The sequence below is a fragment of the Coffea arabica genome, chromosome 1e, assembly GCF_036785885.1.
Source record: "Coffea arabica cultivar ET-39 chromosome 1e, Coffea Arabica ET-39 HiFi, whole genome shotgun sequence".
NCBI classification, from domain to species: Eukaryota; Viridiplantae; Streptophyta; class Magnoliopsida; order Gentianales; family Rubiaceae; genus Coffea; species Coffea arabica.
This window is the reverse complement of record NC_092311.1, coordinates 56,656,997-56,681,796: the sequence shown is the minus strand read 5'-3', so window position 1 is coordinate 56,681,796 and position 24,800 is coordinate 56,656,997. Positions and strand designations below refer to the sequence as shown.

At 35.8% G+C, this 24,800-nt stretch overlaps 2 protein-coding genes and 1 long non-coding RNA gene across 6 annotated transcripts; 2 read left to right on the top strand and 1 right to left on the bottom strand.

Moving 5' to 3' along the window:
- The first annotated feature begins 856 nt into the window (after positions 1–856).
- Positions 857–2,104, top strand: LOC113743526 (polygalacturonase-like). Its single transcript, XM_027271572.1, has 3 exons — positions 857–912; positions 1,558–1,939; positions 2,033–2,104. Exons 1-3 carry the CDS (start codon positions 857–859, stop codon positions 2,102–2,104), a joined length of 510 nt encoding a protein of 169 aa, XP_027127373.1.
- Positions 2,105–13,932: 11,828 nt separating this feature from the next.
- LOC113734860 (ABC transporter C family member 4-like) lies at positions 13,933–23,186 on the top strand. Of its 4 annotated transcripts, none has more exons than XM_027261622.2 (12): positions 13,933–14,130; positions 15,299–17,484; positions 18,387–18,707; positions 19,194–19,280; positions 19,372–20,001; positions 20,200–20,364; positions 20,490–20,784; positions 21,277–21,491; positions 21,595–21,900; positions 22,155–22,218; positions 22,330–22,569; positions 22,907–23,186. In XM_027261622.2, exons 2-12 carry the CDS (start codon positions 15,382–15,384, stop codon positions 23,005–23,007), a joined length of 4,527 nt encoding a protein of 1,508 aa, XP_027117423.1. In that variant the 5' UTR covers positions 13,933–14,130; positions 15,299–15,381; the 3' UTR covers positions 23,008–23,186. The 4 variants fall into 4 exon arrangements, 3 of the variants coding, with proteins under 3 accessions (XP_027117423.1, XP_027117413.1, XP_027117433.1); XM_027261612.2 differs by lacking the exon at positions 13,933–14,130 and adding an exon at positions 14,402–15,203; XM_027261632.2 differs by lacking the exon at positions 13,933–14,130 and adding an exon at positions 14,630–14,806.
- A 281-nt stretch (positions 23,187–23,467) lies between these two features.
- LOC113734885 (uncharacterized) lies at positions 23,468–24,340 on the bottom strand. The gene is made up of 3 exons (XR_011821847.1): positions 24,146–24,340; positions 23,791–23,928; positions 23,468–23,664 (listed from the first exon to the last, which is right to left on the bottom strand). It is a non-coding gene; the product is annotated as an uncharacterized lncRNA (long non-coding RNA).
- Positions 24,341–24,800: the final 460 nt, after the last annotated feature.

The window sequence follows — 24,800 nt, the reverse complement described above, 5'->3', positions numbered from 1 at the left end:
AAATTTTGAAAATCAAACTAATAAGTATCGCGATTACCTGACTAATAAAGAACACGAAAAAAAAGACGGAATGACAAATGAAAGAGAGGTTTCTCATGTTGAGAATTAAATAACAATAGCATCAAGGAGGGAGAGTGGTCGTAATCGTTAATAGTAATTGTTAAAAAAGAAAAGAAAAAAAAAACACTCGTTAACCACTACTTAATAGTACCTTCTTGGTTTGTTTATATGAACTTCTGTTACACTTTACCGCAATAGTACACTGGACATTGGATATGAGCTGGTGGGGCTGTCGAGCAAAATACCCAAAAACAACTCTTGTGCCAAACCGGCGGTGGATTCCATCACACAATTTGCATGCGCCCACCCGGAATCTCCGTTGCGTTTGAGCACAGGTTTCTTTATTTAACCTTTAGCATTCTCCATTATCACCTTTTCCTCGCCATCATCGTTTGCAATAAATTAAGCACAATTGACGCTAGATCCAATCATCCCCTGTGACGAGGTGAAATCTAGTCAAACGAGTCAAGTCGAGAACGGCCCAGCTCACCTGTCAAAGATCGGGATCTTGTTCCCCAATCCATCTCAATTGGATGCTTAAATTAATTATTCCATGATTAAGGAGCTGAATATGCAAGTTAGATCCTTTGGAAGTACTAGAGAATATTTATAGCACTTGTACTTGGAAATATAACAACGAGGTCTATCCTCTACATGACATCAGAAAGCAACTTAGGACGACGGCATCAGTACGGTCAAATCACTCCATCAGTTACGAGTTATGCAAATAATCAAAGTGTCTTTGAGTGTAATCTCATTGATCACCTCCTCGTATAATAAGGATATCTGAGACGAGATGTCTATTGTCGACGGGGAAGTGAATGAGCTAACGGAGGATCCAGGCAGGCCAAGGTGTCCGCACTGTGCCAGCTGGCAAACTGACCAGCAGAACTTACTGGTTACGAAACGCATTTGATAGAAATGAAAACGACACTGGTTATTGAATATGTGACGTAATACGTTGTACCAAGAATTACATGACAAAAGAGTCCTCGTCCGACCCGGTTGGGCAGTAATCATTTGCTGGTGGTTCCGGATCGTTGGCGCTGTCACCATTTGACTACTCTCTCTGTGCTGGCCAAAAGTGCCCCTTTGTCAATCAATTTAAAAAGTTAGGGAGGGTCCTGGATACTTGGAGCTTGGACGCCAGTTCTTGAATCTTGATGGAGAAAAGAGGAAAAAACCTGAGGAGTCCTTAAACTATTATCGTTGTCATCTTTTGGCTCTCCATCTAAAATTTGTTTCCGATTGATCCTTAAACAATTAAAAATGCATACTTTGAGGACTTCTGATGACTTTAGCCACAAATCTGACCGGAAGTAAAGGGCATTTTTGTCCGTTCATGTTTGCACCCTCGGGACCAGCAACTAAGTAGCGTAAAAAGAGATTGAAAGATGCAACTCTTCAATTCTTAAGCAAGGCAAAATCAAAGCAACGGAAATCCTTTCCAAAAATCGAGTTTTGCATTTCAGGGATACTTTTTCTCTCCATTTTCAGCCTTTATTCACCCCTCATTGCAGCTTACAACGTAGTAAATTTTGGTGCCAGGGGAGATGGGAGAACAGATTCCACAGCAGCATTTCTCTGGGCCTGGATGTCAGCTTGCAGCTCAGCTAGCCCGGCAACAGTTTACGTGTCCCGAGGAAACTTCTTGATTAGAGCGGCATCTTTCTCAGGGCCTTGTAGGAGTAGAATCCAGTTCCAAATAGATGGAACTCTTGTTGCTCCTGATAATTATTATGTCATTGGCAACTCTGGATTCTGGATTTTGTTTTATAAGGTCAGTAGGCTGACCATCAGTGGTGGAACCATTGATACCCGGGGAAATGAATTTTGGTCTTGTAGGAAGAATGGCAACAATTGCCCGGCTGGAGCAAGGGTAAGTCTCCTGATCAAAGAATTGTTTTTGATTTGACACATTTGGGCTGTGGAAATTAATTGAGTCAATTCTTTATGGTGAAATTGAATGCAGTCGATGATGGAATTTGATCTTGGCATCTTCCCCCTCGTCGTTTCCAATGTTATACGTGCAAGAAAACCCTAATTTTTCTTTCTTTTGCAGAAGAAGAAGATGAAATTTCAACAAATGGGCAAAACTCGATTTTTAGAAAGGATTTCCGTTGCTTCGATTTTGCCTTGCTTAAGAATTGAAGAGTTGCATCTTTCAATCTCTTTTTACGCTACTTAGTTGCTGGTCCCGAGGATGCAAACATGAACGGACAAAAATGCCCTTTACTTCCGGTCAGATTTGTGGTTAACGTCATCAGAAGTCCTCAAAGTATGCATTTTTAATTGTTTAAGGATCAATCGGAAACAAATTTTAGATGGGGGGCCAAAAGATGACAACGACAATAGTTTAAGGGTTCCTCAGATTTTTTCCTCAGGGAGAAAATGATAAAAGGTTACCACTACCGACTGCTGCACGACCATTGAATTTTAGTTAAAGTACATTTGGCCCCGTCTGATTTAACGTTTTTGCCTCATGCTCCCTGTGCTATTTTCAAATAGCCACTTCACCCCCTTATGCTTTATGTTATAAATAAATAAGGATTATCGAAATCTTGATAGTGCTAAAATAGGCTTCTCAAATGTAGATTGACCCAAGTTGGGCTTTGCGACCTGGCCAATTCGCATCGAGGTTGGAAGTGCATTTTTATTTTTCCCCCTTTTTTTTTTTACGAGCTTATGAGAATTGAAGAGCTAAATAAATATATTCACTTTGAGGATCAATCACAAAGCGTTTGGTAGTGGAATCGAGAATTTGAGACAACATGAGAGAGTTAACAATAGACGCTTGAAATAAGAAAGGATGGATGGGATCGTTGCACAATTTTCAAGACCAAAAGATGAACGGGATTAGGAGCAATTCAACAAAAACATCATATCATTTTATAGACGCCTTTGATATTTTGTCATGTAGCTAGTATTGACGCTTTGATATTACTTATTACAATCATCAAGGGGATTATGAAGTGAAATGCTAACACGCAAAGGGTTTTAAGGTATTTTACCCTTAAATTTTGGTTTTATATCACGTTAAACTAGTTTTATTCAGAATTAGTAATTAGGTAGGAGTGAAGTATCTCCATCTCCAACTCCCTCATATTCTATTGCAAGGTATGCGTATTTTTTCTCGTACAATTTCTTGAACATTTGAATTTTGGTTTGTTTGCACACTTAATTTTTTTTGTGAAAAATTATTTTCTTGTAATATAAAAAGTAAACAAGGCAGGTTTTGGAAAATTGATCAAAAGATGCATTTGGTGGTGGATTACACCAGGACAACTTCTCATTAATAGCAACAAAATTACCCGAGAGTGAAAGTGGATGCTGAATTAGTGTACCTGTGTCTACTGTCTCCTATGCAAAATCGCTCGTTAGAGATAATCAACAGTACTGTTGCCATGTTTGGATTGTCATTTTCTGTCGGAAAATTACATCGTTTTTCGTGATCACATTTTTCTGTTACTTTTTTTTCTCATATACATCAAATCGCTACAGTATTTTTTTCATGAAAAATCATGAAAAATGCAATTCAAACGGGGCGTGCAATGCATTTTTCGACGTGCATAACAAGAGATGGAGAGAATTCAAGGCTACTTATTCATTATAGTAATTTTTATTATCTTAAATGGTGTTTGGATTAACATTTTTTATTAAAATTTTTTATATTTTTTGTGAACATAAATTTTAATTATTTATTTAATTTACAAATATCAAATTGATTTTATAGTAAATTTTTTTATAAAATCTCAAAAAAAAAAATTAGCCCGGCCTGGAAAAAATATAGGGAAAATCGTTCAAAATGTCCCTCACATTTTACAAGATGACTTTTTTCGTCCTTCAATTTTAAAAGTGTAATTTTACGTCCCTTACAAATTCACATTGACCAAATTTGGTCCCTACCTAGGTTTTCAATTAGTTTTTGCCCGGAATCCACACGTGACTTACATGTGATCATTTTTTAAGGGCAAAATTGTCAGGTCAAATTTTTACATAATCTGATTCATAATCCCTCACATTTCACAAAATAAATTTTTTCATCACTAACATTTTACAAAATGAGTTGTTTCTTTCCTCACATTTGAAAACATGAATTTTTCCATCCTTCATATTTTTCAAAATAAAATTTTTCGTCCCTCATTAATTATGTGTACGAATAGTTTTTTTTTCTACAAACCCACGTATATGTCTATTTGATTTTACCTGAACAGTATGAATAACATGTAATTTATCTCTATTGGATTTCATCTAAACATGCTAATCATAGTTATATACATGCTATTCAATAGATATATATAGGGGTTTAAAACTAATAATTTTGTTTGAAACCCATTTATATTTATATGATTTCACCATTTGAACCTATTTAATATTTGTGACATTTCTCTTTTGATAATAATTTATTTATTGAGTTATATAATAAGGTCATTTAATTAATGGGTCCTAACTCGAATTCTATAATTGTGCTAACAAATTTCAGTTTAAATCTGAAGTTTTTATTCAGCACTTTTAAGACCAACAGTTGAATTATTTACCTTGTGATTTTGTTAAAATTTGAAAGTGCCAATCACTTATTCCTTTTTGTCATACTTTTCTTTTGTTTACTTTTTATATCCAAACTTAATTCGATATAAACACTTGATAATATTTAGGATTAAATGCCTTTTTTATTTTCAAATTTCGAATAAAAGAAAATGAATATAAGTGAAAAACTAACAATTTTTTTAAATCCATATATGTCTCTATTTGATTTCACTTAAGCAATACGAATAGTGTGTAATATATCTCTATTTGATTTCACATGCTATTCGTACTATTCAGGTGAAATGAAATAAATATATATATGGATTTAAAAAAAATTATTCACACATATGATCAATAAAAGATGAAAAATTTTATTTTGAAAAACGTAAAGGATAAAAAAATTCATTTTGTGAAATGTGAAGGAGGAAAAAATTTATGTTATAAAATGTGAGGGATTATGAATCGAATTGTATGAAATTTGATTTGACAAATTTACCCTTAAAATATGATCACCTGCAAGGCACATGGTGAATTCCGACCAAAAACTAGTCGAAAACCTATGTAGGGACCAAATTTGACCAATACAAATTGGGCAAAAAACTCCAGCGGCCATTAAACTGTTGGCCGGATCATGTTTTGACCATCGAACTATTTTTTGTCAATAATTGACCACCAAACAACTTAATCAGTAAACTCGCAACCATTTCGTCGGTAATTGCTCTTAATTTCTGAAATTAGCATTACATGTGGCAAAGTGCAGGGTCAATTTTGTCCAACAATTTTTCGACCGTTTACTTGCATAAACCCATCAACTGATAAGAAAAAAAAAGTGCAAGCCAATTAAACTAACTTCCATTCTCAAAATTCTCAGCCACTGCTATCAAATGATCGTTGTCAAGATCAAGAGGCAACCTCAAATCAAGTTTTTGCACGTCAGCCCTGCTATGACTAATGAATTGAAGCAAGCCCTCTTTACTACTGCCATCGTAGACCAACAAAGAACTTAAAGAAACAGAGCCCCCTGCTAATTTTAATAAAACCCCATCCGCTAGAGTCCTAGAAGTCCTCAATTCCACTTCTTCCACTTCTTTGAGAGTCTCTAATCCCTTGATAAATGCTGAAAAAGACACGTTATCTCCCACGAACTCACAGTTTTTCAGCTTCAATTTCTCCAGTTTCTTGCAATTCCTCCATAGAAAATTGAGGCCATAATCAACCCCTTGAGTTCCACACAGGGAAAGAGAGTAAATTGAGTTTAGCATCAAGAACTGGAGCGAAGCCATTGTAGCTGAACAATTCGGTTTCGCTTCCAGTTATAAAGACCGAGAGGTCTTTAAGAGGGCGGAGAGATGCAATCCACTGGAAACAGAGAGGTCTGGAGAGAGTGATGGTGAGCGAAGAGAGATGAGGGCAAGAATTGGAAAGGGAAAGCAGAGAGAACCCAGAAACGAGCTCAGCCAAGAAGCGGAGGTGACGGAGGTTGGGGCAAGAAGAGGCGAGGGACTGAAGGAGGTGATGGGAGAAAGAGGAGGATGAGGAAGAAGAGGAGTCGGTGAGCGATAGAGAAGAGAGATAGGGATGGTGGGAGAGGAAAGAGGAGAGAGAAGGAATGGCATGGGGAGTACCGATGAAGGTGAGAGCGAGAGCGACGGTGGAGGAGCAGAGTAGACGGAGCCACCGCTTCGAGACTAAGAGACAGACACACTGCAAAAGATTTTCACTTTCCTTCTCTTTGATGGTTTAATGAAAACTGAGTTATAGGGTCAGTAAATTGTTAGACAAAATTGCCCTTACGCTTTGTCACGTGTAATGCTAATTTCAGAAATTAAGAGCAATTACCGATGAAATGGTCACAAGTTGACTGATTAAGTTATTTAGTGGTCAATTATTGACAAAAAATAGTTCGATGGCCAAAACATGATCCGGCCAATAGTTTAATGGCCGCTGGGGTTTTTTGCCCATACAAATTTGTAAGGGACGTAAAAATACATTTTTAAAAGTGAATGACGAAAAAAGTTATTTTACAAAATTTGAGGGATGTTTTGAATGATTTTCCCAAAAATATAATACTAGCATTAAACATGTGCGGTGTTCTGTGCCACGGCCTAAAGCCAACTACCTACTGTCATGTTGTGGACCTGGCTTTGCGGGTCAAAGATTGGAATCCACTTAAGAAATGACGTGAGCTATGACGACTACACGAGGAAGGGGCGATGTTGATAGATGCAGTTTGTCATTGTCCTCCCCCGTCTCTCTCTCTCTACATACTTTTTGTTTTAGTATGGGTTTGTTTGGATTGAGCATTATTTCTCCAATTTTATTTGCTTACATCATCATTACAATTTCTAATGCACCTTTTTATCTTTCCAATTATCTTTTTATCTCACATATATCACGTCACAAAAAGTGTTACAGTAAAAATATCCCAAATAACTTACAATCCAAACAAACCCTATATTTTTCCGCAGCGGCAGTACTAGGGCCCCTGCCCGCAGCCACACATAAGGCTGTCAACGGGTCGGGTCCGGGCCGGAATTCATTATTCCGGACCCGGACCCGGATCCGGATCCGGCGGGTCCCGGATCCGGATCCGGGTCTACCTGAACAAATTTAGCAAAATTTATAATTTCTAATAAAAATGAAAAAAAATATATTTGTAAACTAATTTTTAACTAATACAAAGAAAAAACCAAATAAGAAAAGAAATCAAATTAACTTTATTAAAATACATCACTCTAATCAAATTATATTGATAAATATATATTTTTAAAATTATTAATTCATTTATATCCGGATCCGGGTCTAATACGGGTCGGAATACTATATTCCGTATCCGACCCGTTTTTTTGTTTGACAAAACGGATCCGGATCCGGATCTGGAAAACGAAATTAAATCCCTACCCATACCCGCAATAATTTCACGGATCCGGTCCGGATCCGGGTCTAGACCCGACCCGTTGACAGGCCTAGCCACACACGCTCCTCAGAGAGGACCATAAAAACGATCGAAGCTACTTCAAAATGGTACAGCGGTTTGTACCACTCAATTGGTATTAGAATGACTAGTCTGACACAAGTATGAGCTGAAAGTCAAAGCAATTATAGCGGCTGACAAGTCTGAAATTGTGGGGACAAATAAGTATAAAGTAGTAATAAAACGGTACAAAGGAAATTGAATGACAAATTTATTTACTCACGTGAAAGTAAAGTTGGGCTGCCATCTCTAGAGACGAAATTGAATGGGAAGAAAACTAAACCTGATTTACCTTTCATGAAACGAAAAGTAAAATTGAATGGGGAGAACTAGCAAGTCCATCTCTGGAGAAATTAGGTTGTATTTGGATTGCATTTTTCATGATATTTCATAAAAAAATTACTGTAGCGATTTGATGTATGTGAAGGAAAAAATAATAGGAAAATGTGATTACGGAAAACGACATAATTTTTCGACGAAAAACAGCAATTCAAACAAGACCTACACTTCCACCGTAATAAGAGACCCAAGGTTAATTACACTCCCACTTTGAATTGCGAATGAATTATACTTTATTTTATGCTTCATGCATCATGAAAATATTTTAGTTTTCTTTGGTCAATTTTCTTATTCCTTCTATAACATATACAACATACATGCTTCAACATCTCATTTTCATTTATGAAAAATGATTAAATCGTACTTTATAATTCATGAATCATGAAATGAGTTTTTTCTTTCTATTTCACACAACTACAATACAAATCCAAAAACAATATTTGTTTCTCATTGTAATACCAATTATTCTTAATCATTTCACAGTTCTTACGATTTATAATTCATAAATCTAAAAACAAGATTAATAAGGTTTTGCAAATATTCTTAGCCCTTTTTTACTATATATTCAAGCAATTAGATCATGAATCATGAAACGAGTCATATTTCATGATTCATGAATCATGAAAAGAGTTATTTCTTTCTACTTCACACAACTACAAATTGAATCCATGAATTTGTAATTATTCTTACCAAATATTGTTAACACTTTTGCAATTCTTGCACAATATTTGATTTCTTTGCAATTATTCTGGGTCCTTTTCTTTGCAACTATACCTGATACTATAGGATGAAGTCACGTGATAAGTAGCAATACATTAGAAAATGAAAATTTAGCTCTTATATATAATAATTTCCTTACAATATCTTGTTCTATTAATTTTATCATATATTTGCAATGCTTTTTAAAACCATAAAAGAAATGTAAATTATCTATTCATTTCTAATTTTCCAACATGCAAAGTTATAATCTTGTATTCGTCCATACTAAATGTTAGTTTTATATCACGTCAAACTAGTTTTATTCAGAATTACTAATTAAGTAGGAGTGAAGTATCTCCATCTCCAACTCTCTCATATTCTATTGCAAGGTATCCGTATTTTTTCTTGAACATTTGAATCTAGGTTTGTTTGCACACTTAATTTTTTTGTGAAAAATTATTTTTCTTGTAATATAAATATATTTTTTAATTATTTTTTTAAATTTCAACCATCTTTCACATACATATGTTTGGATAGCAAATTTTTTTTTAAAAAAATTTTGCTTGCATCATAAACACATTTCTCAATCCATATTTTTATATTTTCAACTACTTTTTTATCTCACATACATCACATCATAAAAAGTGCTACAGTAATTATTTAGAATAATTTTCTATCCAAACAAATAATTATCTATCCACTTTTTCCAACCACTTTTTTTGGATAAAAATTTCAAATAATCTTCTATTCAAAGACGCTTAATCCTCAAAATTTAGTGTACAAATTGATCCATAAAGTTAAAAAAAAAGCTTTTAAAAATTTTTCTAAATGCTCAAATACACAAAAGTTTTTTTCATAATTTTTTTTAAAAAAAATACAACTTCCAAATTACCCCAAATTTTGGGTCAAGTTTGCGTCTCATCCAACACAAGATTCATGTGCGGAAAACTGGAAAGTAACCAACGTACGTCTTGGAAAATCAATCACGAGATTCGTATCTATAAAAAGTAAACAAGGCAGGTTTTGGAAAATTGATCAAAAGATGCAATTGGTGGTCGGTTACACCAGGATAACTTCTCATTAATAGCAACAAAATTACTGGAGAGTGAAAGTGGATGCTGAATTAGTGTACCTGTGTCTACTGTCTCCTATGTAAAACCGCTCGTTTGAGATAATCAACAGTACTGTTGCCATGTTTGGATTGTCATTTTTTGTCAGAAAATTGCATCGTTTTCCGTGATCATATTTTTCTATGATTTTTTTCTCACGTACATCAAATCGCTACAATATTTTTTCATGAAAAATCATGAAAAATACAATTCAAACGGAGCCATGCAATGCATTTTCTGATGTGCATAGCAGGAGATGGAGAGAATTCAAGGCTATTTAGTTATTATAATAATTTTTATTATTTTAAATGGTGTTTGGATTAACATTTTTTATTAAAATTTTTTATATTTTTCGTGAACATAAATTTTAATTATCTATTTAATTCATATATATCAAATCGATTTTATAGTAAATTTTTCTATAAAATCTCTAAAAAAAAATAGCATGGCCTAAAAAAAATGTAATATCAGCATTGAACATGTGTCGTGTTCGGTGCCACGGCCTAACGCTAACAACCTAATGAATAATGTCGTGTTGTGGGCCTGGCTTTGCGGGTCAAAGATTGGAATCCACTTAAAGAAATCACGTGAGCTATGACGACTACACTTCGGCACACAACACGAGGAATGGGCGATGTTGACTGATGCAGTTTGTCTTTGTCCTCTCCCGTCTCTCTCTCCATACTTTTTATCTTATTACTTTTCCGCAGCGGCAGTACTAGTGCGGGCCTGGCCGCGGCCATACACGCTCCTCAGAGAGGACCACAAAAACGATACAACCGACGGGACATGATTCCACCTTCGTCTGAGTGCTGACAAATAACCTTTTTTGCATAAATCTTGAGATCTTTTCTGCTTCTGTGATAGTAATTTATGGACAAACCGTTTGTATCGGGTGTATTTATTTTTTACTGTGCGTAATTTTTATTGCACGTGATATAATTTATTTTACACACGATATAATTTTATAACACTTTTTTGTGAGTTTCACATATGACGTGAAAATCGAGTTACATGCTATAATTTAAACTGTACAAATTTTTAAAGCCACGTCGTGATCGCGAACCTTCAGAAACGATTGTCGGACAACCGTTCCTGCTCAATTTCCGTAATTTATTAACGAGCAAGCAGACTACAGTAGATGATGGCGACCAAAGCAAAAACTCGATGCGACGGTTCCTTCCTTCTCTGCCTGGTTTGGAAGCGTTTACTACTACAGTTATTTATTGGAGTCCTCCCAAAGAGGATTCCACTTCGTTCACGTTAGTGCTGACTTTTGCAGGAATCGAAGTTTAGACAGGTCTACTTCTGATGGCAAAGTACACCTGTTTTCTCTCGTCTTTTTCCGTTTGAAGGATGTAACTACAAGTTCTAGGTGTTATTAAGAAGCATTTCTGAAGATGCTCGTTTTCTTTAAGAAAAATGAAAATTATAAGTAAACTTCCATTTTATCTTCTCTCTATTTACCGAAATAGGCTCTTTGTAAGTAGCACTTTTTTAAACTAGAAAACCATGCATGCAAATTACGGCTTTCATTCGGCGCCGCCATTTTATCATGATACACTCAACAGACTCATCGCACAAGTCAAGCGGCCAAATAAGCATCTAATTGTGCATACTTTTTTTTTTACACCCAATATTCGTTTAGTTCACACATAAAGGCTCTACTAATAACAACATTTTTTCTCGATGTTTATTGTGAGGGAAATGTTGTCATCGTTCTTCTACACAAGTTATCTAATAACAAAAAGGCTCTTGACTTTTTTTTGACAATGTAAATTAGATAAAAGTACCTTTATTCTTCATTACATTACATTGCACTCACTCTCGTTTTATCCACTTATAATTAAAGTGAAATATAAAATAAATATGATATTTTGCATCGACAGGCAAATCAAAAGGATAGCCAATAACAATTTCTTACTCTCTATCCATCACACTTTGACAGTGTTGATTTTTTTTTTTCACACAGTTAAAGAAAAATTAGTTGACTTTATTCGAAAGAACAAATCTAGCTTATTATTTTTCTAAAATATCCTTACATTAACATTAATTATTTCAAATATTAAAATTTATAATATGACTAATCACTACACCTTTCTATTAATTATAACAATAACCCTGATGGAAAGTTGTACCATTCAAGGTGTGAATCAAATCAATAATTGAATATGGTAGATTATATTCACTAATAATAAATTACTTAAATAAAGACATTTTAGAGAAGTTAAAAGTTAACTATATTTTTCAATTAAAAAGTAGCCTATAATTGGGATGATGGAGTAATCTAATTTCGGATCTTCTCCTCTACTTTTGAGAAAAATAAAATAAAATAACTACCGAGCATGCCCTCTTAAAATCAATGATAGCCATTGATCCTTAGCATCTAAGAATATGTTTGGATTGTATTTTTCTGAATTTTTTGTTAAAAAATTACTGTAACAATTTAATAAATGCGAAATAAAAAAGATGATTAAAAAATATGTTTGCAAAAAACATAATAATTTTTTCTTTTTTTTTGGAAATCTACAATCCAAGCAAAATATAAAATAATGATTGGTCAACTTTGAGTTCTTTCCTATTTAAAGACATCTACAGATTGGCAATAGAAATTGTCCCAACGAAGTTTATCGGACTTGGGATACCAAGAACCATGGAGATCGAGATGGTTGTAGCTAATAAATGCAAGCGCTACAAGAAGATCATCGAAATGATTAAAAGCCTACTGTTGGAAATAACGAAGAAGTAAAATTTTAGAATATTGGTTGATCAGAGTTTCTATTAAGGGAAAATCGTCCAAAACGTCCCTCACATTTTGTAAAATAACTTTTTCGTCCCTTACTTTTAAAAGTGTAATTTTATATCCCTTACATATTCACATCGGTCAAATTTAGTCCCTAACTAGGTTTCCGATCATTTTTTTGCCGGAATCCATCATGTGCAAGGCACGTGATCATTTTTGAAGGGTAAATTTGTCAAATTTTATTTTACATAATCTGATCTATAGTTCTCCACATTTTATAAAATAAATTTTTTCGTCCCTCACATTTTATAAAATGATTTTTTTCATCCCTCACATTTCACAAAATGAATTTCTCCATCCCTCACATTTCAAAAAATGAATTTTTCATTTCTTACTGATTATGTGTGTGAATACATTTTTTTTAAACATATGTATATGTCTATTTGATTTTGTTTAATAATAATAGCATAAACACATGTAATTGGACCCAACTTGTGGGTTATCTTCTCTTTTTGTATGATTATGACTAATATTTACCAATAGAATCTTAATTTGCATATTATTATTGTATTTTGACCGAAAATAGCTTTATTGGGCAACTTGACAATGAATGCAAAATTTTTTACTAGCTAATACTAGATGAAATCAAATGATCACATATAATATATGGTATTTATATTGTTAAGTGAAATAAAAAAGACACATACATATATTTATACTATTCGTATTATTAAATAAAATCAAATAGACATATACATGTGTTTAAACAAATTGTATTTACACACATGTTTTTTTTTTTAGGGTTTCCCTTACACACATAATTAGTGAGGGATGGAAATATTCATTTTTTGAAATGTGAGGGATGGAGAAATTCATTTTGTGAAATGTGAGGGATGAAAAAATTATTTTATAAAATGTAAGGGACGAAAAAATTTGTTTTATAAAATGTGGGGACTATATATTAGATTATGTAAAATATAATTTGACAAATTCACCCTTCAAAAATAATCATGTGCCTTGCACGTGATGGATTCCGGCCAAAAAATGATTGGAAACCTAGTTAGGGACTAAATTTGATCGATGTGAATATGTAAGGGACATAAAATTACACTTTTAAAAGTGAGGGACGAAAAAAGTCATTTTATAAAATATGAGGGACGTTTTGGACGATTTTCCTTTCTATTAAATAACCAATTAAGAAAAACCTTTGCCTAATACCAAAATGACGACGATGACCATTGCTTCCACAGCATTTGATATCTAGAGCATGTAGCACTTGTGGTAGCAGTGGTGACAGTAGTAATGGTATTGTAGTTGATTCATATTCCACAAAACCGTAATTGACGCGATTAACGTAGTAGAATAATTTGTCCTCCAATTTTTTACTACTGGTTTTTTTTTTTTTTTTTTTTTGGTCGTCTAGCTGACTTCTCCATGCCCGTGGCGGCTGTTTTGGTATTTAAAGCTTAAGCCGGGCAATATTCATCCTCTTCGCTCTCTCGGACAGCGATTCCAGAAGCCCGGGAGCCACCGGTGTCATTCAAATCGTTGTCTGGAACAAATATGAGTCCGGAGCTCTGTCCTGATGGGGCCTATATCCCCGGATACTTTTACACCGGAGGGAGAGGAGGAGAGGAAACTAAGTGAGAGGCTTCTCCAGAATCCTAGGATCAATATAGGTATCTTTAGCCTCGTTTGACAAGTGAATTTTTTGGATATTTATATAAAATTTTATTGTAGATTTTTTTTAAAATTTTTTTTAAAGTGTATAAATATTTGAATATTTTGAAATTTATAATTTAAAAATTTTAAAAATTTTTTTGAGATTACTATAATTAAAGTTTTTAAAAAACTTATAGCAAACAAACTTGACAAAAAACTCAAATGCCAAACAGAGCCTTTATTTTATTCTTATAACGTACTGTCTCCTCGCTGTAGGTGCTTGCATGATGATTTGGTCTTGAATTCATCCGTTTGATAAGTGAGTTTTTTAAGTATTTGTCTAAAATTTTACTATAATTTATCTGTAGAAATTTTTTAAAAAAATTTTAAAGTGGTTTTTTTAATAATATTTTAAAATGTATAATTTAAAAATTTGGAGAAATTTTTTGAGGTTATTGAAAAATTTGTAACAAATAAATTTGGTAAAAAACTTGCTGCGAAACAAGGCCTTTTTCGCACGTTAATTTGGTCTCTTTGAGCCTGGGATACAACACCTATTCCAGAGTTCCACCCGCAAACATCCTTAAGTTTTACTTTTGTTTTATTTTTTTGAAATTTGATTTTTGCTACTGAGTAGTGAGTGGGAGTGCTTTTTACCTGCTATTTCTTGTTTCAGCTGGCGACGTTTCCTGTGTAAGTCTGGACACCTGGAAACTAATCCTTGCGCTTTTTGTTGTTCCTTCTCATCTCGTCTGCTAAAAATTTTGGTCTTTTGTTTCATTTTTATGAAGTCATTATTCAAGATGGCACTAACAATGTCGTATAATGATTGATATTGTTCAGGTTAGATGCTTTGAGGTCTGAAGGCTGCTGTTTAAAATCTCTCCTTTCTAACTTCTTCTTTTTGAGTTTTTTTCCGTTTCTTTTCCTTCTGGGTCTGGCCAAAATGCTTTCAAAGTACTGCGCATCATCCCAGATTCTAAAATGGAATTAGTAATTGTAGTACCGAAACTGCAGCCTCCTTTACTTTGAAAAGAGGAGGAGGAGGAGGAGGAGGAGGGGGGGTGGAGGGCTTTCATTTCTTCCTTTGGTAATAATTTATAATAATAACCTTTTGGATTCTTATTCTTTTAACTGAGTTCTCCAATTATTGTTTTAACTTGCTCATCTTGTTTCCTTCTCCAGGAGAATGAAAGGATGAATTCTTTGTGAGATAAAATCATTGTATGGCTATGCTGTATGTCGGTTAGGCAGAGGTCGTAGCAAAGATGTCTTCACCTATTTGGATCACATCGCTTTCTTGTTCCGCTTCTGTGGTACAATCCTCAGAGGATTCCACAGTTTCAGCCTTTGTTCAATGGCTAAGGTTCCTTTTCCTGTCTCCCTGTCCTCAGAGAGCTCTGTCATCTTCCATTGCCATTCTGCTGTGGATAGCTTTCCTTGTTTTTGCAATACAAAAACTATGGTCTAGATTTAGTACCAAACATGAATTGAGTTCTAACCTCAGCAAGCCTCTCATTGAGAGCAGCACACCACCTGTTAGAGCTAACCTTTGGTATAAGTTGACTCTGATTGCGACCGTTGTTTTAGCCTTATCCTCCTTAATTTTGTGCATTCTGGCATTCAATGGAGGTAACCAGGGCTCATTGAGGGTTGTCGATGGACTATTTTGGTTGCTTCAGGCATTAACCCATGTAGTGATCACAGTGCTAATTCTCCATGAGAAGAGGTTCAAAGCTGTTACTCATCCATTATCTCTTCGGGTTTACTGGATTGCAAGCTTCATTATCCAAGTTTTGTTCGTCACTTCGGCGCTTATCCGCATAATATCTGCCCGTGAAACTGATTCAGTCTTGAGACTAGATGACATTGTTTCAATAACTGTATTTCCTTTGTTGATTATTCTTCTGATTGTTGCCATTAAGGGGTCTACCGGTATCCTAGTAATTAGATGTTCTGAATCAATAATAAATGGAGAGACCACATTATATGAACCACTTCAGGATAAATCCTCCAATGTGAGTGGGTTTGCTACAGCATCCATTGTATCAAAAGCTTTTTGGCTCTGGGTTAATTCTCTTTTGGTAAGAGGCTATAAATCCCCTCTAAAGCTTGATGATGTCCCAATTCTCTCACCACAGCATAGAGCTGAGCGCATGTCAGAGCTGTTTCAACGGAAGTGGCCTAAAACTGAAGAAAAATCAAAGCACCCTGTGAGAACTACATTGTTTCGCTGCTTCTGGAAGGAAGTTACCTTCATTGCCTTCCTTGCCATTGTGAGGCTTTGCGTCATGTATGTGGGGCCTACACTGATCGATCGGTTTATTGATTATACATCTGGGAAGAGGACCTCAAGTTATGAAGGATACTACCTTGTAGTTGTTCTCTTGATAGCCAAGTTTGTGGAAGTTCTGAGCTCACATCAGTTCAATTTTAACTCCCAGAAACTTGGGATGATGATACGCTCCACACTGATTACTTCATTGTACAAAAAGGGTTTAAGACTTTCATGCTCAGCAAGACAAGCTCATGGTGTTGGACAGATTGTAAACTACATGGCCGTGGATGCGCAACAGCTTTCTGATATGATGCCACAACTGCATGCCTTATGGTTGATGCCATTGCAAGTTACCGTTGCCTTAAGTATCCTCTATACTTACCTAGGCATTTCGACCATTGTAGCGTTACTTGGACTTGTATCCATTATGGTGTTTGTGGCGTTTGGGACTCGAAGGAATAACCGGTTCCAGTTCAATATCATGAAAGATAGGGACTCCAGAATGAAAGCAACAAATGAGATGCTTAACTACATGAGGGTAATCAAATTTCAGGCTTGGGAAGAACATTTCAACAAAAGAATTCAATCTTTCCGTGAATCAGAGTTTGCATGGCTAACCAAATTCTTGTACTCGTTTTGTGCAAATATTATTGTGCTCTGGAGCACACCGGTATTTATAGCTACATTGACATTTGGAAGTGCGATCCTGCTGGGCGTTCCGCTTGATGCAGGAACAGTCTTCACTGCTATCTCACTTTTTAAAATGTTGCAAGAACCTATTAGGACCTTCCCACAGTCTATGATTTCACTCTCACAGGCAATGATATCACTGGATAGGTTGGATAGGTACATGATGAGTAAGGAACTGATGGATGATTCAGTGGAGAGGGTAGAAGGTTGTGGAAGTGAGATTGCTGTGGAGGTGGAAGATGGGGCTTTTAATTGGGATGAAGAAAGCAGGGAAGAAGTGGTAAACGATTTGAATTTTATGATCAGAAAAGGCGAGCTTGCAGCGATTGTTGGGACTGTAGGATCAGGGAAGTCTTCACTTCTGGCATCAATTCTTGGCGAGATGGATAAAATATCAGGAAAGGTACATATTAAATATTTTTCAGGGCCTTATCCCTCTATCAAATTGATTACTTCACATTTGTCACTGGAAAAGTACTCTTTTTTTTTTTTTATTGTGCCTTGTGTATTTATTTGTCATTGAAGTATTGCAACTTTCTGTTCATTGTATGGTTCGTAATCTGATTGTTGCCTTACACGTAATTTGTCCAAGTAATAGACTATTCGGGGATTTCACAGATCCTCTTCTTCTCCGCGTCACAGATTCTCATTTTGCTGATACGTTTTAAATGTCGTATTGTGTTATTCAGCAGACAGCATGAGCACAAAGTGTTTATCTTTTGGTATACATGAGCACAGTGATTTGTTTTCTCTGGATGTCTTGCTTGTGCATCAGAGCTTGGTAACTGGAAGATTTTGCCTTTTGCTACTTGTGGCCGACAGACCTAAGTTTGCCCAGTTGTTGGCTCAAGTAATTGGACACATTATGTCTATTATTGAAAACCACATATATTGTAATTTTTCTCTGAAAAATTGGTTCAATTTCAACTTCCAAAGATGTGGGTCCAAATGATTCAACCATCAAACTCTAACCAGATTACCTCTGAAACATCGACCAAATCTTCACATAAACTTCTTGGGTTGGGGTGCATATTTGTCCTCGTTATTCGACTCTTTGGGGGTTATGATTTACATATTGAATGATGGGCTATTTGTCATTTTCCAAACCCTAAAGTTCTTATCCTTGGGAACACCTTTTAGTATCATTGGTCAACTACTTCTTAATAGGGGCAGCCCATTATATTCTTCTTTGTTGGCCACAAGTTGGTTGTGAGGAAAAGCTTCCTGAGTGTCATGCAGGAAAGCTTCTTATTTTATAATGCTAACACATTTCATTACAAGCTTACCAACTATTTGTTGCTGCAGCTCAGGGTTTGTGGTACCACAGCTTTTGTTGCACAAACCTCATGGATTCAGAATGGGACAATTGAAGAAAATATCCTTTTTGGTCTGTCAATGAACCACGAGAGATATAAGGAAGTTCTTAGGGTTTGTTGTTTGGAGAAGGACTTGGATATGATGGAGTTTGGAGATCAGACTGAAATTGGAGAGCGTGGCATCAATCTAAGTGGTGGGCAAAAGCAGCGAATTCAACTTGCCAGGGCTGTTTACCAAGATTGTGATATCTATCTACTTGATGATGTGTTTAGTGCAGTTGATGCTCAAACTGGTTCTGAAATATTCAAGGTGATAAGAGTTTTGAAATGATTTTCAAAATGGTTGTGATATCTATATCTTGAAAGTATTTAATGCTGTTTTAAGATGTCCTATTTCTCCAATTATTTGCAAAATTAGATGTGACCTGACGTTTGTAGTAGCTACAGTCACTGACATAATTTTCTCAGTTTGGTCCTCTTCTTCTCCATTTTCTTGTTATTACTGTTAAATGAGAACCAGAACACAAGCCTGCTACTTGCGAATGCCCATTTGTTAATGATGTATGATGCGTTTGTTGACATTTTATGTTGATCCCTTGGCTTCATTCCTTGTAGGCTCCAATTAACATGATTATTAAGCTTTGAGTGACATGCTTGTTAGTTGATACATATTGTTCTGCATTGACATTGTGATTCGTCTTTTTAGTTTCAATTGAAGTTGTGATATTCCAGTAGCCCTAGTTGTTAGTTTATCAGTTATTAAATGCTGTTTGACACTTTCCAGTCTCTCTTGCAGGAATGTGTTAGAGGAACCCTTAGAGAGAAGACCATTTTGCTTGTTACACACCAAGTTGACTTCTTACACAATGTTGATCTGATCCTAGTATGTCCTATGCTCATTTATCCTCCTCCTTTCCTAGGTTTTATCCTCCTCCTCTGGCATCATAGACTTGACCTCTTAATATTGAAACCAGGTTATGCGAGATGGCATGATTGCTGAATCTGGAAATTACAATGATCTACTTGAATCTGGGAAGGATTTCAAATCTTTGGTGGCTGCGCATGAGTCATCTATGGAACTTGTTGAGGCAGAAAGCTCCAAGCGCAGGAAAACTTCAGTTGATCAACCAACATCTCCTCAAGCATCTTTTAGTCCTACACAAGAAAACGATGACATGAAATCTCAAGAACAGACCCAATCTGATCGGGGAAATTCTAAACTTATCAAGGAAGAGGAGAGAGAAACTGGGAAAGTCAGCTTACATGTTTATAAACTATACTGCACTGAATCTTTAGGGTGGTGGGGTGTGATTGTGGTGTTGCTGATTTCTGTGTTGTGGCAAGGGTCATTAATGGCGGGTGACTACTGGTTGGCTTATGAAACATCAGGAAAGCGTGCTATGTCATTCAATCCTTCTGTTTTTATTGGGATATATGCTATTATAGCAGCTGGTTCCTTTGTGCTGATATTGATAAGAATTTTTTTACTTACATTCATGGGGCTTAAGACATCCCAAATATTCTTCAAAGGAATTCTTCACAGCATATTGCACGCTCCAATGTCATTTTTTGATACTACACCTTCTGGAAGAATTTTAAGCCGGGTAACGTTTTCTACACTTTCGGGTTGGGTTGTCCATTTTGGTGCCAAGCTGGAAAAAATAAAATCATGTCCATATGTACATTTAGCTACATTAGATTACATGGGGAAAAAACTAGATTACATAAAAGAAATGTTCAAAGTAACTGAACATGTTTCAATTACTGGATTCATTGATATGTTGTTTCATAAAATTTTGCAGGCGTCAAATGATCAGACTAATATTGATGTAGTTGTCCCACTTTTTACAAACTATTTCATTTCCATGTACATCACACTATTTGGGATCATCATCATCATATGTCAAAATGCTTGGCCAACCGTCTTACTATTGATTCCACTTGGCTGGCTGAATTACTGGTTTCGGGTATGTGCATCATTTATGGAGCTTAAAGGTTAAATTGTTTCAGTGTAACTAAGACTTTTAACCATTCTTTGGCAAGAGATAGATAATCAGTGCTAAGACTAAGTTATTCCTCATTTGGGTTGCAGGGGTACTATCTTGCAACATCACGTGAATTGACTCGGCTAGACTCTATTACAAAAGCACCAGTTATCCATCACTTCTCGGAAAGTATATCTGGAATTACGACAATCCGTTGTTTCAGGAAGCAGGAAAGGTTTTGCCAGGAAAACGTTAACCGTGTGAATTCGAACCTGCGTATGGACTTCCACAACTACGGGTGCAATGAATGGTTGGGTTTTCGTTTGGAACTCATGGGGAGCTTCATCCTTTGCATTTCTGCATTGTTTATGATCATGTTGCCGAGCACTATCCTCAAGCCAGGTGTATAATCTACTTAAATCCTTATTAATGACAAAGTACTAGTTTTTTTTGGTTATATTGATATAAAGGCATGACTCCCGATTTATCAGTTGGTGGTATTATTACCTGGGAAAATAAGGTTGTTAATAGGTTAAAACTGAAGACATAGTTTTCATCTTTCTTGACGAAATAGACTCGTAACTGGTCAACCGGATTATTAAACCTTTGAAATATCATAATATCTAGTATAATCAACCTCTTTTTCTTTTCTGTCATTTTAATGGGGTTTCTCAAGTTTATTAGTAAAGGAATTTTCAAAGATCAGGTTACAGAATTAATTACTTCATATAATTCTCAGTTGATTCCTGTTATCATTTGCTGCCTACAAAGTTTATAAATGGATGATACAACTGGAAAAAATAATGTCCCTTCCAGTCATCATTCTCCTTTGTCCTTGCTACTGCAATTAGCTTTTGCAATAGAGATGTTACTGATCTACACTTCGCTGCTCAGAGAACGTGGGGTTATCTCTCTCTTATGGATTGTCCCTCAACAGTGTGCTTTTCTGGGCAATATATGTCAGTTGTTCTTTGGAAAATAAAATGGTTTCAGTTGAGAGGATAAAACAATTTACAAATATACCATCAGAAGCAGACTGGAAGAAAGAAGATTGCCTTCCTTCTCCCGAGTGGCCAAACAAGGGCAATGTTGAGCTCATAGACTTACAGGTAGCTCAATCTGCATTTCTTCAAGTTTGTATGATGAATAGCTGCTTCATTAATATGGTATTCTGTAAGTTTCCAGAGATTCATTTGTATGTATTCTGAACAGGTAAGATATCGTCCCAATACCCCTCTGGTTATCAAAGGAATAACACTCAGCATAAAAGGGGGTGAGAAGATTGGTGTTGTTGGTCGAACTGGGGGTGGAAAATCAACTTTGATCCAGGTTTTCTTTAGGTTGGTGGAGCCTTCGGGAGGAAGAATCATTATTGATGGCATTGACATTAGCACTCTTGGGCTGCATGATCTTAGGTCTCGATTTGGAATCATCCCTCAAGAACCTGTTCTTTTTGAAGGAACTGTGAGAAGCAACATTGATCCAATTGGACAGTATTCTGATGAAGAGATATGGAAGGTAAAAAGAACTATTACTGTTAGTAGTTGAGTTTGGACCTCAAGCTAAATAGATTTCGCCCAGCATGTGCCATGGTTTTAACATTTTCTAGTATGCAGCATCTGTCGACTGTGGTTACTTCACTTTTCTAATGTGTGAATTTGTGATTCTGTTCCATACATAGAAACCATGCTTGCCGAGATAGGTTGTAGCGACTTAGTCCTTCTGTTTTTCTATAGTTAATACTCACGGATCCGTGAACTTATGAACCACAGAGCCTTGAGCGCTGCCAGCTTAAGGAGGTAGTAGCTGCAAAGCCCGATAAGCTGGACTCTTTAGGTACTGTAGCATAAATCTGATCAGTTGCTTCTATTTTGTTCTCAGTTGCTGTTATTAGTTATCAATGCTACAGCTGAAAGAGTACGAATTTTCACTGGTTAATGTTTTTAGTTGTTGATAATGGAGAAAATTGGAGTGTCGGGCAGAGACAGCTTCTCTGTTTGGGACGTGTAATGCTAAAACGCAGCAAACTTTTATTTATGGATGAGGCGACTGCCTCAGTTGATTCACAAACAGATGGCGTGATCCAGAAGATCATCAGGGAGGACTTCTCTTCCCGTACAATTGTAAGCATTGCCCATAGAATTCCAACAGTTATGGACTGTGACAGAGTTCTTGTAATTGATGCAGGTTTGTGCCTCTCCCACCCCTTAGTTCAGCCATGGTTCATCACATGCTTCATCTTTGTTTTCATTTATTTTTCGTTTCTTATTTCTTGAGCAAATAATTCCTCTGGGAACAAGTAGACTGTCAAAATGTCGCCATTTTGGCCTGCCTTTGGTCTGTTCCCGATTGCATGCTGCAGATTACCTAAATTAATCATGTCCTTTTTTCCTATGATTCTGTTGCGCTCCGACTTTGCCTGATCTGGGTTTATTCTTCATGATTGCACCTAATGGGGATTTCCTGCTTTCACCAAAGCTCGGTGAAATGATTCTTATTGTTTTTCTTTTTGGGCATTGAACAGGTAAAGCAAAAGAATTTGACAAGCCATCGAGTTTGCTGGAGAAGCCTTCTCTCTTTGGAGCATTGGTTGAGGAGTATGCCAACCGATCTTCTGAACTCTAGCTCTGATCCTAGCATTCTTGGAATGGGCTGAAGATTGATTCTTGTTGGTTGAATTATATTTTCCACAACTTCGGCTTGTTTGACACCTGAGTTTTTTGAAAATTTATCTAAAATTTTACTGTAGATCACCGTAAAAGTTGTAAAAAAACTTTTGGAAGATGAAATTTTTTTTTTTTTCATTTTCTTTCTTTCTTTTTACTTTTTTTTTTCTTTTCTTTCCTCCCTTCCATTTCCCCCTCCCCTGTACCCTTTCCCAAAATTGCTGAAGCAGCAAAAGAAAACTTTTTTTTTTTTTGCATTTTTTTCCATTACCCTCCTCTCCCTCTCCCTCTTCCCCTCTTCTCCCTCTTTTGGCTTGCCGCTATACTAAAATCTTGTGAACAAGACTACATAAACTTGTTTGTTTGTGGTCCTCACTTCGACAATTATGCATTCGTATGGTTCAAACCTTGGGAAGGAAAACCAGACAAATCAATTGCAATCCTATATGTAAGCAGATTATTAATCACAATTCACAAGCACTAGAAATCAGTATGTGAAAACAATCGCAGATTGGCGGCGCTCGATGTTGACTACATATTCGTTCACTTGTAGACTTTCTGGTAGACTTGTAGAATCCATTGAGCAGGACGCATATTCGTTCACTTGATGTTAAGTCTATGGAACAGATGAATAAGTGTTTTAGTGAAGCATTTTCAATAGATTCCAGCCTGTTGACTACATGACCAAAAGCAGGACAGATTGGTAGGAAGGACTTGAAAGTGAAGACTTCCAAGTATTTACCTCTCTGCAAAGGGGGCACTTTTCCTTGGGACTAGCTGCCTTCAATCCATCCACTATGGTCACTGATCCTGCCTTGCAAGCACGCATGTAGCAGAATATATGACCGCAAGTCAAAGACACTGGATCAAAAACTGTATCCTGTTGGAGGAGAGCAGCTAATAAAAAGCTCAACATTATGAAAAGAGCAGCAGCTAATCTGATATGATGAATTTTACAATATTGATAGGACTTAAGGTAGAGTTTCTTCATAAGAATTATCAGCAAGAATCAAATGTCAATAAGAAAAAGCATAACGATAGTTACTCGTGTTAATGAAATAGCTGGCACGCTTATATGAGCTAATAAAGAAACTAACCAAGCACATCGAACAAGTCAAGTCCAGTTCAAGCTTGACTGAATCACAAGAAAGAGAAGGCTTTTCATCTTTGAATATGAGGGAACAGCCGTTGAACAATGCAGGAAGCATTCCTTGTATTGGCCTTGAGCTCACATACCCATGGTGATTGGAGAATCTCCAGGTTCCGTTCCTACGGTGCGCTTGAGACTTGAATGCTTGGCCTTGCTTGGAGCAGTGTATCTGTAGAAAAAATCAACAACCTGTAAGGCAATAATTTACAAAAAACAAATCAAAATACAAAATTAAATTACAAATAATTTGCAGTAGTCAATCTAAAAAATCATTACTAAATTATTAATTTGATAAAATAATGTATTTAGAAATATTTATATTTTATAATTATTAATATACTATTCGAGCCCGAATCAGAGTTCTATATTTCGTATCCGATCTGTTTTTTTTTTTTTTTTTTATTAAAGTAAACGGGCACGAGTCCTGATTCGAGTATCGAAATTATTTTTTAATCCAAATTCGAAAAAAAATTATTGAATCCAGATTGGATCCAAGTTGGGTTATAAATAAATAAAAAAGGATGATTGAAATTTTGACACTTCTCAAACGTAGATTGATCCAAGCTGGGCTTTGCGAGCTGGCCAATTCGCATTGAGGTTGG